Below are 19,483 nucleotides of genomic sequence, written 5' to 3' on the forward strand. Positions count from 1 at the left end.
CATGACATCATTTTTAAAAATCTTGTTTTGAACCAAAATGATTAACACCGAATAAACATTTATTTGGCTATATTTCCATTTTTCTTATGTTGAACAGTGTATAAAAGAGAATAACATTCATATATGTACCCACACTTTATGAGATATGAAATACATATATGTAGAGCAAAAATAAAAAACACAGATAATGTCAACATAAGAACTGTCAACATAGCTTTTGTAAATATTTCTATTGAATAGATTCTTCCTAATTGAGTTTTTGGTGTTTACTCTTCTCTAAAATTAGGCAGTGTTTATATAAAAGGAAATTGTTGAGCAGTGAAACTGAGTCTGAACTACTTCAGTGCCTGGTGGAATAATGTAGAATAAACAAATGAATATAAAACACAAATAAAAATGAATTGCTACTGAAACTCAGTATCAAAAAGGATAGGAAACTTGTGTGAATTTAATTAACTATCTATCATTTAGAAAACAAATTTATAATAAAAAAAATCACTATTAATTATGAATTCACACTTACATGCAAGAATCTGGAAAAACCCACACACTTTCAAGCATTGGTTTAAAAAAAAAAATTAAAAACTAAGCATTCAATTCACCCATTATTGAGCACAGTTCTAGGTATAGAAAAATAAATAAAACATGGTCCCTGACTTACAGGAACGCAGCTTTACAAGGAACACTAGCAAGTGAACCAATTAATTGCTGTGGAATTTGTTGTTTAATGGTAGAATAAAGGAAATAGGTATATGGCTCCAAAGTAGTTAAGGGAATAAATTTATTTATTCTTCATGATATGCACATACCTATAGAAATTAGAGCAGGTCTTATGAAATAAATATGCTCAAATGGTAATAATAAATGATGCTATGAAGAGGAGGAGTGTATGTTCCAGTCAGTGACACAGAAGCATAAAACAACATAGTATGTTGGAGGGAGTAGAAATGGCTCAGTGTGACTGGACTGTAATATACAAGAAAACTAATGATTGGAGATGAGTCCAAAGAATTAGGCAGGAACTAATTATGATAAATATTGAATACTTAGCCAAGGAGAAAGATTACTCTGGACTAAAGGATGAATTTGATAAGAATAAAGCAAAGCCAGAGGCAGAGAAACCTACTATAAGAACGGATGAGAGATGATTAAGGTCTAAAATAAAAAAGTGGAATAGGGTAGATCAGAACAAATAAATTTAAGGAGTGCTTAGGCAGGAGAACTGATAAAACTTGATGAGTGGTATGTGAAGGGAACAGAACATGATCTAGAAAGACTACAGAATGTTGACTTGGGCAGATGGTGAGGCTACCAACCAAAGTAGGAAACATAGGAGGAAAAAGAGATTTGAGGCAAATGATAAGTTCAGGACCAGGCATGTGAGTATGAAGAGTCTTTATCCAACTGAAAATGCCCAGTGTTAAGTTGGGTATATGGTTCTGGAGCTCAGAAGACAGGTTCAAGCCTGAAAGAATTTGGGGGTGTCATCAACATACAGACAATATTTTAAATCAACATGAGACCATCTGAGAAAACATACAGGGACAGGAGGAGGGGTCAAAGACAGAATCCTGGAAAACAGTAATATTTCAGGGAATGGGCAGAGGAAAAAAGCAAAGAAAAAATTATAAGAGGTTAAAAAACAAAATGAAGTCATAGAAGAGTTTCAACGAGAAATTATCAATAATGCAAATACTACAGAGTGGGTCAAGAAAATAAAGACTAAAAGTGTCCCTTGGATCTAGCAATGTCACTGGTGTCATTAAGCAGACCAATTTATGCGGTGGGGGGCAGAAGCCAGACTGCAACAGGTTAAAGAGTGAGCAGGAAGTAAAGAAGTGGACATAGAAGAGTAAGATGCTTTAGAGAAGCTTGCATGAGGGAGAAGAATAAGGCATTAGCAAGATGGAGAGTAGTTAGAAGATTTTTTTAAGGGATGGTAGTGATGACTATCATAGCACCTTCTCATATGACTATTAAGAAATTAATCATTATAAAGTGGTCATATAAGTGTTTGGTAAAGAAAAAATAATCAGTTAAAGCAAGGTCTTAAGGAAAAGAGAGGAAATGAGACCAAAAACAGGGAGATAGACTAACCCTTAAACTGGAAGAACATTATTCTACGTGCATGAAGTCTTGAGAGTCTGAGTATGAATACTGCTAATTTTAAAGTTACTAGTAGATATAGGAAGTTGAAACACGGTGATATAGTGAGGAGAATTATAGGTTGTGGAAAGAGTTTGAGAGAACAGCAAAATTTAGACTATATGCTGAGAAAAACAAAACTCAAGCAAAAAAAAAAAATAATAAGGCAAGCTAAGATTGATAACCACAATAAACTAGTGGTTTCCATCAGTATGGTTAGGCTATTTTCTCCAAATACCTCAGCTACTTCACAGAGATGGTGAAGACTAGTGGGTTTATGTTCATAAAGTACTTTGAAAAAACATAATGAAAATGTGATTATAGGTTGAAAAATATCAATAATATTCAACTCATGTGCATATTTGGTATTTTCAACATCTCCCATAAAGTAAGTTTTTTGTCTGACATTACTATAATCCCTTTTCTTTAAACTCCATTTTAATCCACTTAATCTTCAAAGTACTTTATGAAAGTAAGAGTTATAACAACACAAGTTAAATCTATATTTGCATGTACAGGTCACATCACTCCAAAAAAATGCCGAAAATTAAAAAAGTGTTACCCAATTTAAACTTCAGTAAGCATATTAAGGAAGAAAGTCTGTAATTACCTAAATCAGAATTTAGTCAAGACACCAACAGGAAGTATGAAAGAACAAAAGTTGTATGGTCCTGATCTAACTCCATAATAATTCCCCCACTTCTTCAGAAAACTGTTTTATGAGATACTATTACTTGTAGAAAAAACACACAAAATATATGGTAATAGAAGAATAACTTTCAAAGAGACATGTTCAAAATGACAAAATCTGTATGTTTAGAGTAAAAAAAACAAATTAAAAGATCATTAAAAAGCATAGCATACTTTAAAAAACTATCTCCTGAGATGAAAATAGTAACATGGTCAGAAAATTACATTTGGGGAAGTTGATGATTCACCTAAAAGAAAAACAAAATAACAAAACAAAAAACTACTATTCACCTAAATGCATAATGAAGTGAAATGGAGTAGAATTGCTCTAAAAGCATCTAACCCACTCCAGCTATTAACAAATTGATGAAAAATATAAAGACCATATAAAAACTCAATTATCAGTAATATCAAATACAACCCAAATATATTTATAATAAAAGTATATGCTCTCAATCCCTACTATATAAATAAATTAAAATCTTACCTGCTTGCTGTAATCTCTCAGTCCACTTTCCATCATTGCTAATTTTTCTTGTAACTGATGGACTTCCTGTTGAAGTTCTTGAATTCTGAAACACATTCATAACTAATGCCAATATACTTTTGTTAAGTAATACAAAATAACAAGAAATGAAACTAGACACATTCTTTTATAAACTCTCTACTTTTTGTTTCTCAATGAATTAGGAAGTGTTGTGTTATGCATAAATGGAATAGATCATCTTTCAGAGTTAATTTTATAAGAATGATAAAGAACTGAGTGGTAAATAATTTGAAATTCAGATACATTATGCAATAAAAGACCTACTATTGCATTTTGATCCTTAGGACAACTCTTTGAGATGTTGCTGCTAATTCTTAGGTTCAGGAAATTGAGGGTAAAGTCCAAAACTCATAATATTAAGTGAAATAAGGGCCTTAAACAGGTTTTCAGATCCTAACTGATCCTGTATTTTCTAATAAACTATCCTATAATCCTGGAGAGAAGAAAAATATTGATATATATTACAATTTCCTAAGTAATTACAGCACTCTTTTCTGGAACCTATTAATTCTAACAGAATCAACATTTGTCCAAATCACCTGAATTATACAATTGCCCAAATGTATTTGTACTACATCGAGCCTTTCCAAACATCTATAATAATAAAAGTGTAATATGCACATCGACCGAACGGCCAAATAGCAGAACAACCTTCTGAATAGCGGCACAACCTTCCAGATGACCACACTATGACACCCATTGGCACCAGGCCAGCCAAGGTGGTGCAATGTGATTGGTTAGGGGGCCCCATCATTGCCCCATGATTGCCCCGCAGAGGGAGGCCCAGGCCACCGACGGGCAGGCTGCAGCGGGTGGGCAGGTGGGCCTACCTCTGTGGGGGTGATTCATCGCAGAGCCCCAACTGGGTGGGCAGGGCCTACCTCTTTGGGATGATCGATTGTGGGGCTTCCGGACTGCGAGAGGGCACAAGCTGGGCTGAGGGACGCCCCCGCCCTCAGTGCATGAATTTCATGCACCGGGCCTCTAGTTAATATATAAATGGCACAACTAAGCTCCTACTGGAAAGATAAAGCCTGAAACCAGGTCTGCTCTAAGAAAGAGTATTCATGGGGTGGAGTGAGTTAGGCTGGACATAACTCACCCCTGCTATTACTGGAACCACATTTTCTACTCATCTAGGCTTAGGAGAAGAGTACATATGCAACTGCACTCAAAAAATGCACAAATAGCCGAAACCGGTTTGGCTCAGTGGATAGAGCGTCGGCCTGCGGACTGAAAGGTCCCGGGTTCGATTCCGGTCAAGGGCATGTACCTGGGTTTCGGGCACATCCCCAGGAGGAGATGTGCAGGAGGCAGCTGATCGATGTTCCTCTTTCATCGATGTTTCTAACTCTCTATCCCTCTCCCTTCCTCTCTGTAAAAAATCAATAAAATATATTAAAAAAAAAAAATGCACAAATGACTGAATGCAAACACAATTTGCATGTGCAAATTAAAACAAGATAATCAAGAGACTAATGCTACCTATGATGGTTTAATAGAAAAGAAAAATGATAAAGAGAAAGGTAAAGTCAGAAACCCTCCTTAAATAATACTAACATTGTTTAAGAAGCCCTAGATTATAACTCTAACACACAAAATATTTCACGATTAAGGTCAGATAACTATATAAATACAGGTACATAACATTGTGTGAAAATAACTGAGCTAAGAGATCCGAATTGAGTACCTTAACCACAGTTACCTTTCTAGGTTGTTATATTGATATTAATAAAATGGAAAAACTGTCCCATATTCTCTGCATAATCTACGAAATTAAAAGTAATCTGCACTAGCCCTGGACAGGTGTCAGTTGTTTGGAGTGCATCCCGTACACCATAAGGTTGTGGGTTCGATTCCCAGTCAGGGCACATACCTAGGTTGCAGGTCAATCCCTGGCCAGGGCACAAATGGGAGGCAACCGATTGTTGTTTCTCTCTCATATTGATATGTTTCTGTCTTTCTCTCTCCCTTCGTCCCTCTTTAAAATCAATAAACATATCCTCAGATAAGGCTAAAATAATAAAAAATAAATAAAAGTTATCTGCACTATTTCTATTGATGTATTCCATATTTTAATATGTTTCTCCAGCTATGACCATAGAAGCTGTCAACTAGTGCTCTCTTGCTCCTTTGAACCGCTCATAGTTTTCTTTAAAAAAAAAGTTTTTATTGCTTTCAGAGAGAAGGATGAGAGAGGAGAGGGAGAGAAACATTAAGAATGAGAGAGACTCATCAATCGGCTGCCTCCTGCATGCCCCCACTGGGGACCGAGCCCACAACCCAGGCATGTGCATGACCTCCTGGTTTATAGGTCAATGCTCAATCACTGAGCCACACCGGCCGGGCCCCATAATTTTCTTAATGGCATTTTGTGTATTTCTCTTGTCTCATCTTCACTGCCAGATTGTGAGCTTCTCAAAAGCAGCAACCCCCTTCTTACTCATTTTTACATCCTTAGAACACTTACATCGTGCCTTTCCTAGAAAGCTTAGTTAAAACGAAATGTATACCTAATTCCAATTTAAGCAAATGCAAACATATAGAACTAAAGAATCATGAGGCAAGAATTTTGAAGCAAGAATTTCAAAGCCAATTACAAATCTATCCATGTCCATCAGCATTTGACATAAATCTGAAGTCACTTTACTTTGGTTGATGAAACCAAATGTCAAAGCAACTCTACTGAAATAGATTCTAAATGGCACCAAACAGTTTTAAAGCAAATATGGACAGAAACAGCAGGCATATGATCTATCTGAAATCAAAGGTACAAAACAAATAAAAAAATTCTATATTCAGAATACATTCAGAAAGTATTTACCGAGTGCTTATGCAAAGCTCTGGGCTAGGCACTGGAGATACAATAGTTAATGAGACAAAAGCCCCACTGTCAAAAAATGTACAGTTAAGTGGTCAATTAACTAAAGCCAACAAGAAATTATTTAATCACCTGTTATCAGCCACTTGTAGAAGGTCTGCAATGTAAGGGTCATCTGGCTGAGGAACTGGATAGGAACTGACTTCAGAGGGAGGGACTGGTTGGTCAATTTGCATTCGCTGGCGTCTAAAAGCAATACTTCTTTTCTTGCCACCTAAAGAAAACAAATGTATATTTCCAAAAAAAATTAAAAACAAACCACTGTCTTAGAATTAAATATTCCAGAAGGTTGGCCTTTTTGTTATACAGTATGTCTCTAGCACATCATATATATGGATAAAATATTTTCTCCCCCATATATAAATACCCACCCTGATCTTTAAATGATGCCTTCCTGACAACCTCAACAGATATGGTTATAAAAAAAGTTTTATATTCTACACGCTTGGCATGTGTGTCCAGATTTAATCTATTCCTCCAGTAAATGGGGACCAGATATTGGCAAGATTAAAACTTGAGTGTGTCTTGTGGCATTTACGTGAGCTCAAGAAGTTACCACCAACAGAAACCTGTCAAACAAGGAGTTTAAGACAGTGAGAATTGCCTTAATACACATGCATATTAAGCAATGCCAAAAGAGCAGATAACTGAAATTTTAAGTAGTAAAATTAGTATATAATGGAATGTCAACTGTAATATAAAATCATGCTGTAACCTGAATTAGTAGGGAATGTTTTACTACTTATCTTTAAAAATAGCAGGAGTAATTTCTTTTTATCATTAAATACTAGAGGCCCAGTGCACAAAAATTTGTGCGCTGGGGGAGGGGGGTCCCCTCAGCCCGGCCTTTGCCCTCTCACAGTCTGGGACCCCTCAGGGGATGTCCACCTGCTGACTTAGGCCCGCTCCCCGGAAGATCGGGCATAAGCTGGCAGCCAGACATCCCTCTGGCAGCCCGGGAGCCCTCGGAGGATGTCCACTTGCCAGCGGGGAGCAGGCCTAAGCTGCAGTCGGACATCCTTAGCGCTGCTAAGGAGGCGGGAGAGGCTCCCGCCACCACTGCTGTGCTGGCAGCCGTCAGCCTGGCTTGTGGCTGAGCAGAGCTCCCCCTGTGGGAGCACACTGACCACCAGGGGGCAGCTCCTGCATTGAGCGTCTGGCCCCTGGTGGTCAGTGTGTGTCATAGTGACCAGTCATTCCCAGTTGTTCTGCTGTTAGGGTCAGTTTGTATATTACCCTTTTATTATATAGAATAGAGGCCTGGTGCACGGGTCGGGGCCGGCTAGTTTGCCCTGAAGGGTGTCCCGGATCAGGGTGGGGGTCCCGCTGGGGTGCCTGGCCAAGGGGCTGATGGCTGTTTGCAGGCTGGCCAAGCCTCTCCCCCCCTCCCCCGCCCCCCGCCAGCGACCCAAGCTCCCAGACTCTCCTTTTTTTCTTTTTCTTTTTTTCAGCACCTCTGAGTGGAGGCCAGGTGGGCTGGAAGCAGGTATCTGGGATTTATTTGTCTTCTATAACTGAAACTTTGTAGCCTTGAGCGGAGGCAATGGCTGGCCAGGGCCGGCGGGAAGCTTGGCTTCCTCCATCACTGGGGCAACCCAAGCCTCCTACTGGTTCCAGCTCTGTGGCTGCCGGCTGCCATCTTGGTTGGGTTAATTTGCATAGTCGCTCTGATTGGCTGGTGGGCATGGCTTCTGGGGGTGTAGCGGAGGTGTGGTCAATTTGCATGTTTCTCTTTTAATAGATATGATGATATTCTATTTTAGTGCAAACCACATGGATAATTTATCTTTTTCAGCATCTAGCTAAGATTATACATGTACTTAAAAACTCACTGATCCTCATGAAAACACAACTATGTCTTTCTGAGAATCCTAACAAATTTGGTATTCTCTTATATCTCTCGTTCTGAGAATGAAGCAACTGAGTCAAAAGTATTTAAACAACCTGCTTGTAGTTACACACCTAAACAAGACAAACCATTTTCTTCTTCCCGTATCTACTGATTTCCTTTCTTGATTGCTCCTCAATTTCTTTCATAACCTTCTTCTTCCCTAAGTGCCTTAAATAAGAACTTCTCTAGAGTCTGTCTTTGGTTCTCCTCTCTTCCCGAATTACACATCTCACTAGATAATTCCACAGCTTTAATTTCCAAGATACTCCAATGACTCCCAACTTGAATCTCCATCTGGGATCACACTTCTAAGAACAGATCTACATACCCTACTGTGTACTGGAAATCTCAATGTGATTGTCCCATGTAACACCCTCAACATATCCAAAGGTGGATTTCTGCCCCCACCTCCCACATTTCCTAGCTTGAGAAATAGTACCATTATCCACCCACTGAGTCACTTGAAACAGAAATCTGAGCATTCCCCTTATCCTCCAAGTCTACCATATGCAGTTACTAAATTCTAGCGATCACATCCCTGAATCTCTCTTGAATCTGACCTATTCTTTTCTCAGAAAACCAGATTATCCTCTTTTTTTCTCAATCTTTCAGTTATTTCTGAGATCTTTCCCACTTTTCCCCAATTTTCTGCCATTGGCTCAGTCTGCCTCTCATTTCCTGCCACCTTGAGCTCCACTGATTCTTCCCCACCCGAGCCTCTCAATTCCTAATCTGTCAACTCTCATGAGTTTCTTCACTTAGTTTCAAGTACATAACAACATGACTGCGCTTGGACTCTATCTCTACTTAGAACTATACTAGCTTTTGATCTTCAACTCCCTTCTGATCATGATCTTCATCTGACCAAGTTACTATTGGTCCATCCATGCTCTTTAATTTCTCAATCTCTACCTAGTCTCATACTCCTGCACTTTTCTACGTCTCATTTACTCCCATAATCTTGATCCCATGGTTCAGACATCTCAATGACCTTATCATTAGCACAGGACATTCTTCCACCAACCTTATGCCTGGACAACCATCAGCTTGGATATGACCCATCATCATCTTTTCTCTTGCTCAAGAACTGAGCATAAAGGTAAAAATAATAAAATAAACTAAGAAAGTATATCTTTTCCAAATTTTTTAAGTATGGATCACTTTTATAACTAAAACTAGAGGCCTGGTGCATGAATTTGTACACCAGTGGGGTCCCTCGGCCTGGCCTGCAGGATCGAGCCGAAATCGGCTCTCCGACATCCCCTGAAAGGTCCCGGATAATGAGAGGGCGCAGGCCAGGCTGAGAAACCCCACCAGCGCACAATCGGGGCCGGGGAGGGACGCGGGAGGTTGGCCAGAGAGGGACGAACCACGGGAGGGCTCCAGGGCGTGTCTGGCCCATCTTGCTCAGTCCTGATCGGCCAGACCCCAGCAGCAAGCTAACCTACCGGTTGGAGCATCTGCCCCCTGGTGGTCAGTGCACGTCACAGCGAGCAGTTGAGCAGCCTTAGCATATCATTAGCATATTATGCTTTAATTGGTTGAACGGACGACTGGACGACATATTAGGCTTTTATTATATAGGATAACAATAATAAGAAAGAGAATTTAAAACAGAGATTAAGGAAATAAAACTCTGGGCATTAAAGTTAGACTTCTTACAGCTAAGAAGATATTACAAGTTTATAAGCACATGTAAGAAATACTATCTGGATATTCAGAAGTAAATCGAAAAGTTTATGTGACTATCCAAATATATCTTTTCAAATACTAAAGTCTAAGCATGAAAACCCAAAGTCCTATTTCAGTTAATAGTTTAACTGTCTTTAAAAGATTAGATGTAAAAAAATTGTTTAGAGAAGGAACTGATATACCTGGAGTCTGTACAACAGCATGCAAATTCTTTTCTTGAAGTTGTTGAATTTTTTCATTCTTAGCTTTGCTCTCTTTCTCCAAAAGTTTGAGTTTATGAACATACTGGTTATTTAGAAATTTCAGATCAGCTGTTTCACGTGTACTTTCCTTCAATGTAGTTTTCAACTCTTAAAAGATTCAAAGACTATTTTACAGATCAAGAAATCTATGAAGTTCTTCCACTTCACAAAATACAAAAAGTCCCCAATTTGAAAGGCTCTACCTAATTCTTATGCATGGTTTGTTTGAAAGCCTACTACCTTTTCTACTATTAACAAAACTGCAAATAAGTCATGAAGCACAAGAGGGAATCATATTTTTCTTCTGCTGTAATATTCACCATGGCTTTTGACCCTGTAAATTGGATATCAAACTAAGAAATTATTAATTCATGCCAGGTTTTGGACAGGGCTTTCAAGTGAATGTAAGAGTTTATAGCAGTGGTTCTCAACCTTCTGGCCCTTTAAATACAGTTCCTCATGTTGTGACCCAACCATAAAATTATTTTCGTTGCTACTTCATAACTGTAATGTTGCTACTGTTATGAATCGTAATGTAAATATCTGATATGCAGGATGGTCTTAGGCGACCCCTGTAAAAGGGTTGTTCGACTGCCAAAGGGGTCGCGACCCACAGATTGAGAACCGCTGGTTTATAGTAATAGAGCCATATAATTACTCTTTGCCTAGTACTTTTGAAATCATTTTATTGTACCTTCTAGCTCAAAAACGGAGTATTAAAGAATCAGAATGATGTATTGCTTTTAACTTACTTTAATTCTCTTAATTTCAGTATAGGAAAAACAAAAGTTGTTTCAAGAGCATTCCCTCAGTTCCAGCAGTTAACCTTTTCTCTAGCAATTGTAAATGTAAAAGTTTAATCCAGTTATAGTATAGACAAATACAGATATGGAATGAAAATTTATTTTACTTCTCAGGAACTCTTCAACAAACCCTACAGAATTTCAAGAGCTGTTACAAGAGGACCACCACATTGTCTAATTAATAGTTTTAAAATTAGACTAGCCTTTCCTACACATAAAATGAAAGGGGACAAAAATATGGCATTAAAAGAAAAAAATCATAAAATTTTACCTTTAATGTGTTGGGCCGATTGTTCTCTCAGTTTCATTAATTCCAGGTATAATTCATTATTTTCCCTGCTCAATTTTGCATTTTCAAGTTTGTAAGGTTCCAAAGCAAAATCAAAATTGGCACTTTCTTTTTCAGCTTTCACAGCAGATAATTTTGATTTCCTAAGACTTTCTGTTGTATGAACCAGGTCACTAGAATTAAAGAATAGAAAATGTAAATACAAGGAAACATTCTATTAACTTTCTAATAACTAAAAATCTATCTAAAAATAGGGTAATATGGAAATTGGTCGGGACACTGTCACACTAACGACCGATCAGCAGGCTGCGTGCTCAGCAGGCGCAGGTGGGCGGGGACTTGCAGCATTGGGGATGCGATGGCGGCTGCCGCTTGCCCAGGGCTGGCCCCAGGCTCAGGCAAGCTGCCGATGGCTGCTGTGAGGGCCCCAAGCTCAGGCAATGAGGGCCAGGCGAGGCTCAGGCAAGCCGCAGTAGCTGCAAAGGCTGAGGCTCAGGCAGCCTCACAGCTGGCAGTGGCAGTAGCAGAGGCGTGATGGGGGCGTCACCTTCCCCTGATCGCTGGATCGCCTCCTGCATAGGGAGGCCAGAGGCAGCAGCAGCAAGGGGGTGATTGGAGCAGTGTCTTTCCCTGATCAGCCGGTCGCCTCCGGCAGAGGAAGGCTAGACTGCGGTTTAGGCCCGCTCCCCTGAGGGCTCCCAGACTGTGAGAAGGGGCAGGCCGGGCTGACGGATCCCCAGGCCTCTAGTCTACACTAATAAAAGAGAAACATGGTAATTAGCGTACGACCGCTACCCTTTTCATTGGCTAATCAGTGAGTATATGCAAATTAACTGTCAGCCAAGATGGCGGTCGGCAGCCAGGCAGCTGGAAGCGAACATGAGGCTTGCTTGCTGCAGTGAAGGAGGACTCCAACGTTCCCCGCCTGCGCTGTCGGCCTCTGAGCTGGCAGTTTGAAACTTTGTAACAAATATAGAAGCTAAACAAAACCCCGGGATCTCAGAGCTGGAGTTATACATAGTTTCAATTATAGAACGCAAACAAACCAGCGGAAGCCTCAGAGCTAGAGCCAGAGTTAAAGCTGGCCCAGAATAAAATTAAAAAAAGAGAAAAAAAAGGAGCAGTTGGGAGCTTCAGTCAACAACCACCAGCCTGAAAGCAGCCCTCAGCCCCTCACCCAGACTGGCCAGGCACCCCAGTGGGGACCCCCACCCTAAAGGGTGTGTGGCCAGCTGCAAACAGCCATCATCCCCTCATCCAGGCTGGCCAGGCATCCCAGTGGGGACCCCCACCCTGATCCAGGACACCCTTCAGGGCAAACCAGCCGGCCCCCAGGCCTCTATCCTATATAGTAAAAGGGTAATATGCCTCCCAGCACCAGGATCAGCGGAGCCTCGAGGCCTCCTGGCACCGGATCAGCGTGACAGGGGACAGCGCCCAAACCCCCTGATTGCCCTGCGACTCTGTGTGTGACAGGGTGCGGCATCCCAACCCCTGCTCTGTGACAGGGTGCGGCGCCCCAACCCCCCCCCCCACACACACACACAGGCCCTGCTCTGTGTGTGACAGGGTAGAGCCATAACCTCCCCATCAGCCCTGCCCTGAGTGTGACAGTGGCGGCGCCCCAACCCCCTGATCAGCCCTGCTCTGTGGCTGCTCTGTGTGTGATGGGGTAGAGCCATAACCTCCCCATTGGCCCTGCCCTGAGTGTGACAGTGGCAGCGCCCCAACCCCCTGATCTGCCCTGCCCTGAGTGTGACAGTGGCGGCGCCCCAACTCCCCTATCGGCCCTGCTCTGTGTGTGACAGGGGCGAGCTCCTCAACCCCCTGATGGGCCCTGCTCTGTGCGTGACAGGGGGTGGCGCCGCAACCTCCCCATCGACCCTGCCTTGAGTGTGACAGGGGGCGGTGCCCCAACCCCCCAATCGGCCCTACCCTGAGCGTGACTGAGGGTGGCATCGCAACCTCCCAATCCGCCCTGCTCTGTGCATGACAGGGGGCGGCGCCCCAACTCCCCAATCAGCCCTGCTCTGAGTCTGACCAGGGGCTGCACCTAGGGATTGGGCCTGCCCTCTGCCACCCAGGAGCAGGCCTAAGCCAGCAGGTCGTTATCTCCTGAGGGGTCCCAGACTGCGAGAGGGCACAGGCCGGGCTGAGGAACCCCGCCCTTCCCCCCCCCCCCCAAGTGCACAAATTTTTGTGCACTGGGCCTCTAGTATAATTATAAAAGGCTTAAATATGTTAAATGCCAAGTGAATTCAAATATAAAAACAAACACTTAGGAGTCTTTCAAGGTACTATGAAGCATTAATAAATTTCTCAAAAAAAGATTAAGTTATAAATTATCTATAATAATAAAAGCATAATATGCTAATTAGACCAGATGAAGCTGGGGCTGTGAGGGAAGCCCGGGTCCCGGGTGCCAAAGGGAAGCCGGTGCTGGCAGCCGGGAGAAAGGTCTACTCTTGCACGAATTTCGTGCATCGGGCCTCTAGTCCTATATAATAAAAGCCTAATATGCTAAGTGTCTGACTGTTAATTCGACCATTTGACCAGTCACTATGATGTGCACTGACCAGGGTCAGACGCTCCAACCGGTAGGTTACCTTGCTGCTGGAGTCCAGCCAATTGGGACTGGGTGAGATGGGCTGGACACGCCCTAGAGCCCCTCCTGCGGTCCCTCCCTGGCCCGTATATGCACAGTTGGGGTCCCTCGGCCTGGCCTGCACCCTCTCGCAATCCAGGACCCCTCAGGGGATGTTGGAGAGCTGGTTCAGCCCGATTCCCACAGGCCAGGACGAGGGACCCCACTGGTGCACGAACTCATGCACCGGGCCTCTAATATACACATAATTAGAATTATCTTTGAATCTCCCCTCTTGCTCATTTCCCCCATGCCCAATTAGTCACCTGATCCTGTGGAATCTGTGAAACTTACTTGTTTTTTCAGCAAATATTTATTGAGTACCTGCTACATGCTAAGTGCAAGGTACACAATAAATAAGATTCAGTTCCTTACCTCAAAGAACATAGACTAGTGGAATATTTACTCCCAACAATACTTATTGAGCAGGGAAAGCAATAAAGAACCCACTGTCATGGAGCTTATATTCTACTGACAGTTTGTCAGAAAGTTATACTACTACTAGAGGCCCAATGCATGAAATTCCCTCTGGCACCCAGGACCCAGGCTTCCCTCCTCCGGCCACCGGCAGGCACCCGGGACCCAGGCTGGCTTCCCTCAGGCCACCGGCAGGCACCCGGGACCCAGGCTGGCTTCCCTCAGGCCACCCGCAGGCAGCCGGGACCTGGGCTGGCTTCCCTCTGGCACCGGCTTTGTCAGGAAGGACATCTGGAATGATGTCTGGAAGACATCCGGTCTACAAATACTTCAGTGCCAATTATGTATTCAGCCTGTCCTAGGTATAGTCTCTGGTCTCCTAGATATAGAGTTTGAATTCTAAAGCTAAGTCAAATGGAAGTTTCCAGTAATAATAAGTAGTTATGGTGGCATGTAAGAGACATGATAGAGTCCAGCAGACTATATAGCTAACTAAGCACAAGGGCAAGGGGACAGAGAGAGGAGAGAGAGACTTTACAGGCAGATAGAACAGCATATGGAGAGACCATGGGTGAGAGTGTACATATGTTTAGGGAGCTTCAAGTGGTTCAATACATGGGAGATGAAGCTGCAGGGCTAGATGAGGAAGGGTTTTGAAGGCCATACTAAAGACCACAAAATATTTTTCACCCATTCTCTCCATCATCATCTCTTATAGTCCTTCTGCAGCGATTTTCAACCTTTGTCATCGCATGGCACACATAACTAATTACTAAAATTCTGTGGCACACCATAAAAACACTGTATTTTTTGCCGACCTGACCAAAAAGAAGGCATAATTTTGATTTATTCACACTATTTTTGTGTTGGCTGTTGTCATTTTTTATTTGACAATCTAAGGGAAAAGAGATCAGTGCCCCTGACTAAATAGTTAGGTATTGCATGTCTTAAAAATTCTTGTGGCACACCAGTGCGCATGCCATGGCACACCCATCGAAAATCACTGTCCTATTGCAAAAGCTCCCAAAGCTATTTCCCTGCCCCAGGCTCAAACCACAGTAATAGACCTCATGTGGAAAAGAAAATCACAAAGGATCCTTCAGTTAAGGTAATACCTAACAGCTAAAGAATTACCACATATAAGGTAATATGTAACAGCTAAAGAAATGACCACATTATTAATGTAATAGTAAAGACCAGTGAGGCCGACACAGAACTCCCAATTATATCAGAAAACCACATTAAAAAGTCTGTAATTCTATCCACAGGGAAAACCCTCAAAAATGTTTACTTTAGACAGTATAGTGCAGCGGTTCTCAACCTGCGGGTCGCAACCCCTTTGGGGGTCGAATGACCCTTTCACAGGGGTCGCATAAGACCATCGGAAAACACATATATAATTACATATTGTTTTTGTGATTAATCACTATGCTTTAATTATGTTCAATTTGTAACAATGAAATTGGGGGTCACCACAACATGAGGAACTGTATTAAAGGGTCGCGGCATTAGGAAGGTTGAGAACCACTGGTATAGTGTGAATGGTGACTCCTGGAGTTCTACAATATGGAGACCCTGAATTCATGATGGAGAAGCAGGATCTGCAACAAATAGATGTGCTTTGGATGATTTAAGGGCTTTTAAAAAATCTACCAATTTCTGTACTGTAGCATGAAGTTCAATCAAACCAAATAAATGAAATTAAGGATTATACAGGTTTAGAAATGTATTTTCATCTTTACCTGAAAATTTTTTCTACCAAGGGTAAACACTCCACTGTCAGAGTCTGGCGGTATCCCAACTGATCCAATCTTTTTCTAATATTAATATACTTTCTTTCTGCAGCTGTAGTCATCTTGTCTTCCAAAACTAGTTTTATTCACTTCCAAAAATTTAAGTCCTAAAAGAAAAGAGTGAAACATCATTATATTATTATAGTTACTATTATTGTTTCATGATAAGAAAATATTCCTTTTAATTGGAAATAATTCTTTTTCCTCTTTAGATAGGCAGACTTCTGCAATATTTAGATTGATTTAAGTAGAATGCTTATGATATTCTTGTTGCTGCATTAAAATGAGTATCTGGCCCAGGCTGTGTGGCTCAGGGTTGAGCGTCAACCTATGAATCAGGAGGTCATGGTTCAATTCCGGTCAGGACATATGCTCAGGTTGTGGAATCAACCCCAGGATGGGGCATGCAAGATGCAGCCAATCAATGATTCTCTCTCCGTCTCCTTTTCTCTCTGAAATCGATAAAAATATTTTTTAAAAATGAGTATCTGTTCATAAACCTCTGTGTAAAAAGTGAAAATCAATAAAGCTTCTAGAAGAAAAAAAAAAAGAATATTTTCCTGAGCCAGAGATAGGAAGAAAATCCTTAGAAAAGACTATTTAAAAAGTGCTAAATATAAAAGAAAAACTTGAAAAACTGTACTTCACCAAATTAAAAATGTCTGCTCATTAAAATATTCCATGAAGAAAACAAAAAAGCTGCCGAAACCGGTTTGGCTCAGTGGATAGAGCGTCGGCCTGCGGACTGAAAGGTCCCAGGTTCGATTCCGGTCAAGGGCATGTACCTGGGTTGCGGACACATCCCCAGTGGGAGATGTGCAGGAGGCAACTGATCGATGTTTCTCTCTCATCGATGTTTCTAACTCTCTATCCCTCTCCCTTCCTCTCTGTAAGAAATCAATAAAATATATTTAAAAAAAAAAAAAAGAAAACAAAAAAGCAAACAAAGTGGGAGAAAATATTCATAATATCTAAAAAGGATTTTTATAAGGAATATATAAAGAACTCTTGCAATTCGACTCTTAATAAAGACAAATAACCTATAAAAGAATGGGTTAGAGTTTAACAGGCACCTTGCAGAAGATATCTGAATGGAATAATCCCATGAAAAGGTGCTTAAGACCATTAGTTATCAGAGAAATACCAGGTATACCGGTTGATAATGCAGACTTTTTTTCAATAGATGGAGTTAGACATATGTTGATATATATGCAATTTGATACGTATGCTATTTTGTTGTATTGACAGCAAGGTTCAAAACTTCATATGTCAAATTTGCTGAAGGTGTTAACATCATAGATATTTTTATACTTAAACACGTTGAATTTCGTGCCAAAAAAAGAGCATTTGTGGGAAGTTTTAATTCATTATTTTGAAGAAAAAGTTATCGTATACTTCGGGCAGCTTATGGTGAACATGCTCCATCTCAAGATACTTGTGAACGCTGGTTTAAACGCTTTAAAAGTGATGATTTCGATGTGAAAGACAAAGAATGTCCAGGTCAACTGAAAAAGTTTGAAGACAATTTCAAGCATTATTGGATGAAGATGCATGTCAAACTCAAAAACAACTTGCAGAAAGATTAAATGTTGCTCAGCAAACAATTTCGTCGTTTACAAGCAATGGGAAACATTTTAAAGGAAGAAAAATGGTGCCACATCAACTGAACAAAAGACAAATGGAAAACCGAAAAGTCATAAGTAAAATGTTGTTTCAACAGCATGAAAGAAAGTCTTTTTTGCATCAAATTGTGACTGGTGATGAAAAGTGGATTTATTTTGAAAATCCCAAACCCACAAAATCATGGGTTGATCCAGGTCAACCATCAACATCGACTGCAAGGCCAAATCGCTTCGGAAAGAAGACAACGCTCTGCATTTGGTGGGATCAGGAAGGTGTGGTGTATTATCAGGTGAAACCATTAATACTGATCGCTACCGACAATAAATAATCAATTTGAACCACATTTTACTTATGACTTTTCGGTTTTCCATTTGTCTTTTGTTCAGTTGATGTGGCACCATTTTTCTTCCTTTAAAATGTTTCCCATTGCTTGTAAACGACGAAATTGTTTGCTGAGCAACATTTAATCTTTCTGCAAGTTGTTTTTGAGTTTGACATGCATCTTCATCCAATAATGCTTGAAATTGTCTTCAAACTTTTTCAGTTGACCTGGACATTCTTTGTCTTTCACATCGAAATCATGTAAAAAGACCAGAATGTGCCAGAAGACATGGCAAAGTAATTTTGCTTTATGATAATGCACCATCACTTCAAAACCAGTTAAAGACACGTTACAAGATCTTGCCTGGGAAGTATTAACCCACCCGCTGTATTCACCAGACCTTGCTCCTTCAGATACCACTTGTTCAGATCGATGGCACACACACTTTCTGAGCAGCACTTCAAAACGTACAAAGAAGTGGAAAATTGGGTCTCTGGATGGTTTGCCTCAAAACAAGAAAACTTCTATTGGGACGATATCCACAAATTACCTGAAAGATTGTAGCTAGCGTAGGACATTACTTTGAATAAAGCACTTTTGATGTTTCTCTTGAAATTATCGTGTTTTCTTTTATTACAAAATCTGCATTATTAACCGGTACACCTGGTACAAATTAAAACCACAATGAGGTACAATTTCACCCATACTAGAAAGGCTAAATTAAAAGGTTGTCAAGGATTTGAAGCAACTAGAACAGTGGTTTTCAACCTTGGCTGCACATTAGAATCACCTGGGAATCTTTTTAAAATCCTGATTTCTGGGCCTCATCCTCCGGAAATTCTGTTTCTTTGTCACCAATGTTGTGCCCCCACCCCATAACAAAGAAACAGAATTTCCGGAGGATGAGGCCCAGAAATCAGGATTTTAAAAAGATTCCCAGGTGATTCTAATGTGCAGCCAAGGTTGAGAACCACTGAACTAGAATCTTTACACTGTTGACTAGAGTATAAAATCACTGTGGAAAATATCTGGCAATTTCTTATAAAGTTAAACATACTTCTACTCTATACTCCGTAATCTTATTCCTAGGAATTTACTAGAGGAAATGAAAATAAGCAACTTACAAAGAGACTCTACAAGAATATTCATAGCAGCTTTAGTCATAATAGCCCCCGAATGGAACAAACTATATATTCTTCAACAGCAGGATAAACTGTGATATATTTATACAATGTAGTACTACCCAAAAATAAAAGAGAAGGAACTACAGAAACATATCACCACAGAGATGAATTTGAATAACATTATTTGAGCAATAGAAGCCACCCACGTATATTGCATAATTCCATTTACATAAAGTTCAAAAACAGGTAAAATTAAACTATGTGGACAGAAATTAGAACAGCAGTTGCCTGGGGCCATGTGGATGGGTGGAGACTGACCCGAAGGGTTAAGAGGGAACTTTCTGGGGTGATGAAAATATATTGATTGGGGTAGTGGTTAC

At 40.7% G+C, this 19,483-nt stretch overlaps 1 protein-coding gene across 5 annotated transcripts in view; it reads right to left on the reverse strand.

The window, feature by feature from the left end:
* The window catches only part of CEP135 (centrosomal protein 135), a 72,637-nt gene extending 56,501 nt beyond the window's left edge, over window positions 1-16,136 (reverse strand). For 4 of the 5 annotated variants that reach the window (XM_023758302.1, XM_023758299.1, XM_023758298.1 and 1 more), the window contains exons 1-5: window positions 15,984-16,136; window positions 11,163-11,353; window positions 10,029-10,196; window positions 6,336-6,477; window positions 3,323-3,407 (exon numbers count right to left, since the gene is read on the reverse strand). In XM_023758302.1, the coding sequence (XP_023614070.1) occupies window positions 3,323-3,407; window positions 6,336-6,477; window positions 10,029-10,196; window positions 11,163-11,353; window positions 15,984-16,096 (699 nt within the window). In that variant the 5' untranslated portion in view covers window positions 16,097-16,136. The remainder of the gene's footprint in view (window positions 1-3,322; window positions 3,408-6,335; window positions 6,478-10,028; window positions 10,197-11,162; window positions 11,354-15,983) is intronic. The other variant, XM_023758301.1, reaches the window with a different exon arrangement.
* Between the last annotated feature and the right edge of the window lie 3,347 nt (window positions 16,137-19,483).

Source organism: Myotis lucifugus, unplaced genomic scaffold, assembly GCF_000147115.1.
Source record: "Myotis lucifugus unplaced genomic scaffold, Myoluc2.0 scaffold_127, whole genome shotgun sequence".
NCBI lineage: Eukaryota > Metazoa > Chordata > Mammalia > Chiroptera > Vespertilionidae > Myotis > Myotis lucifugus.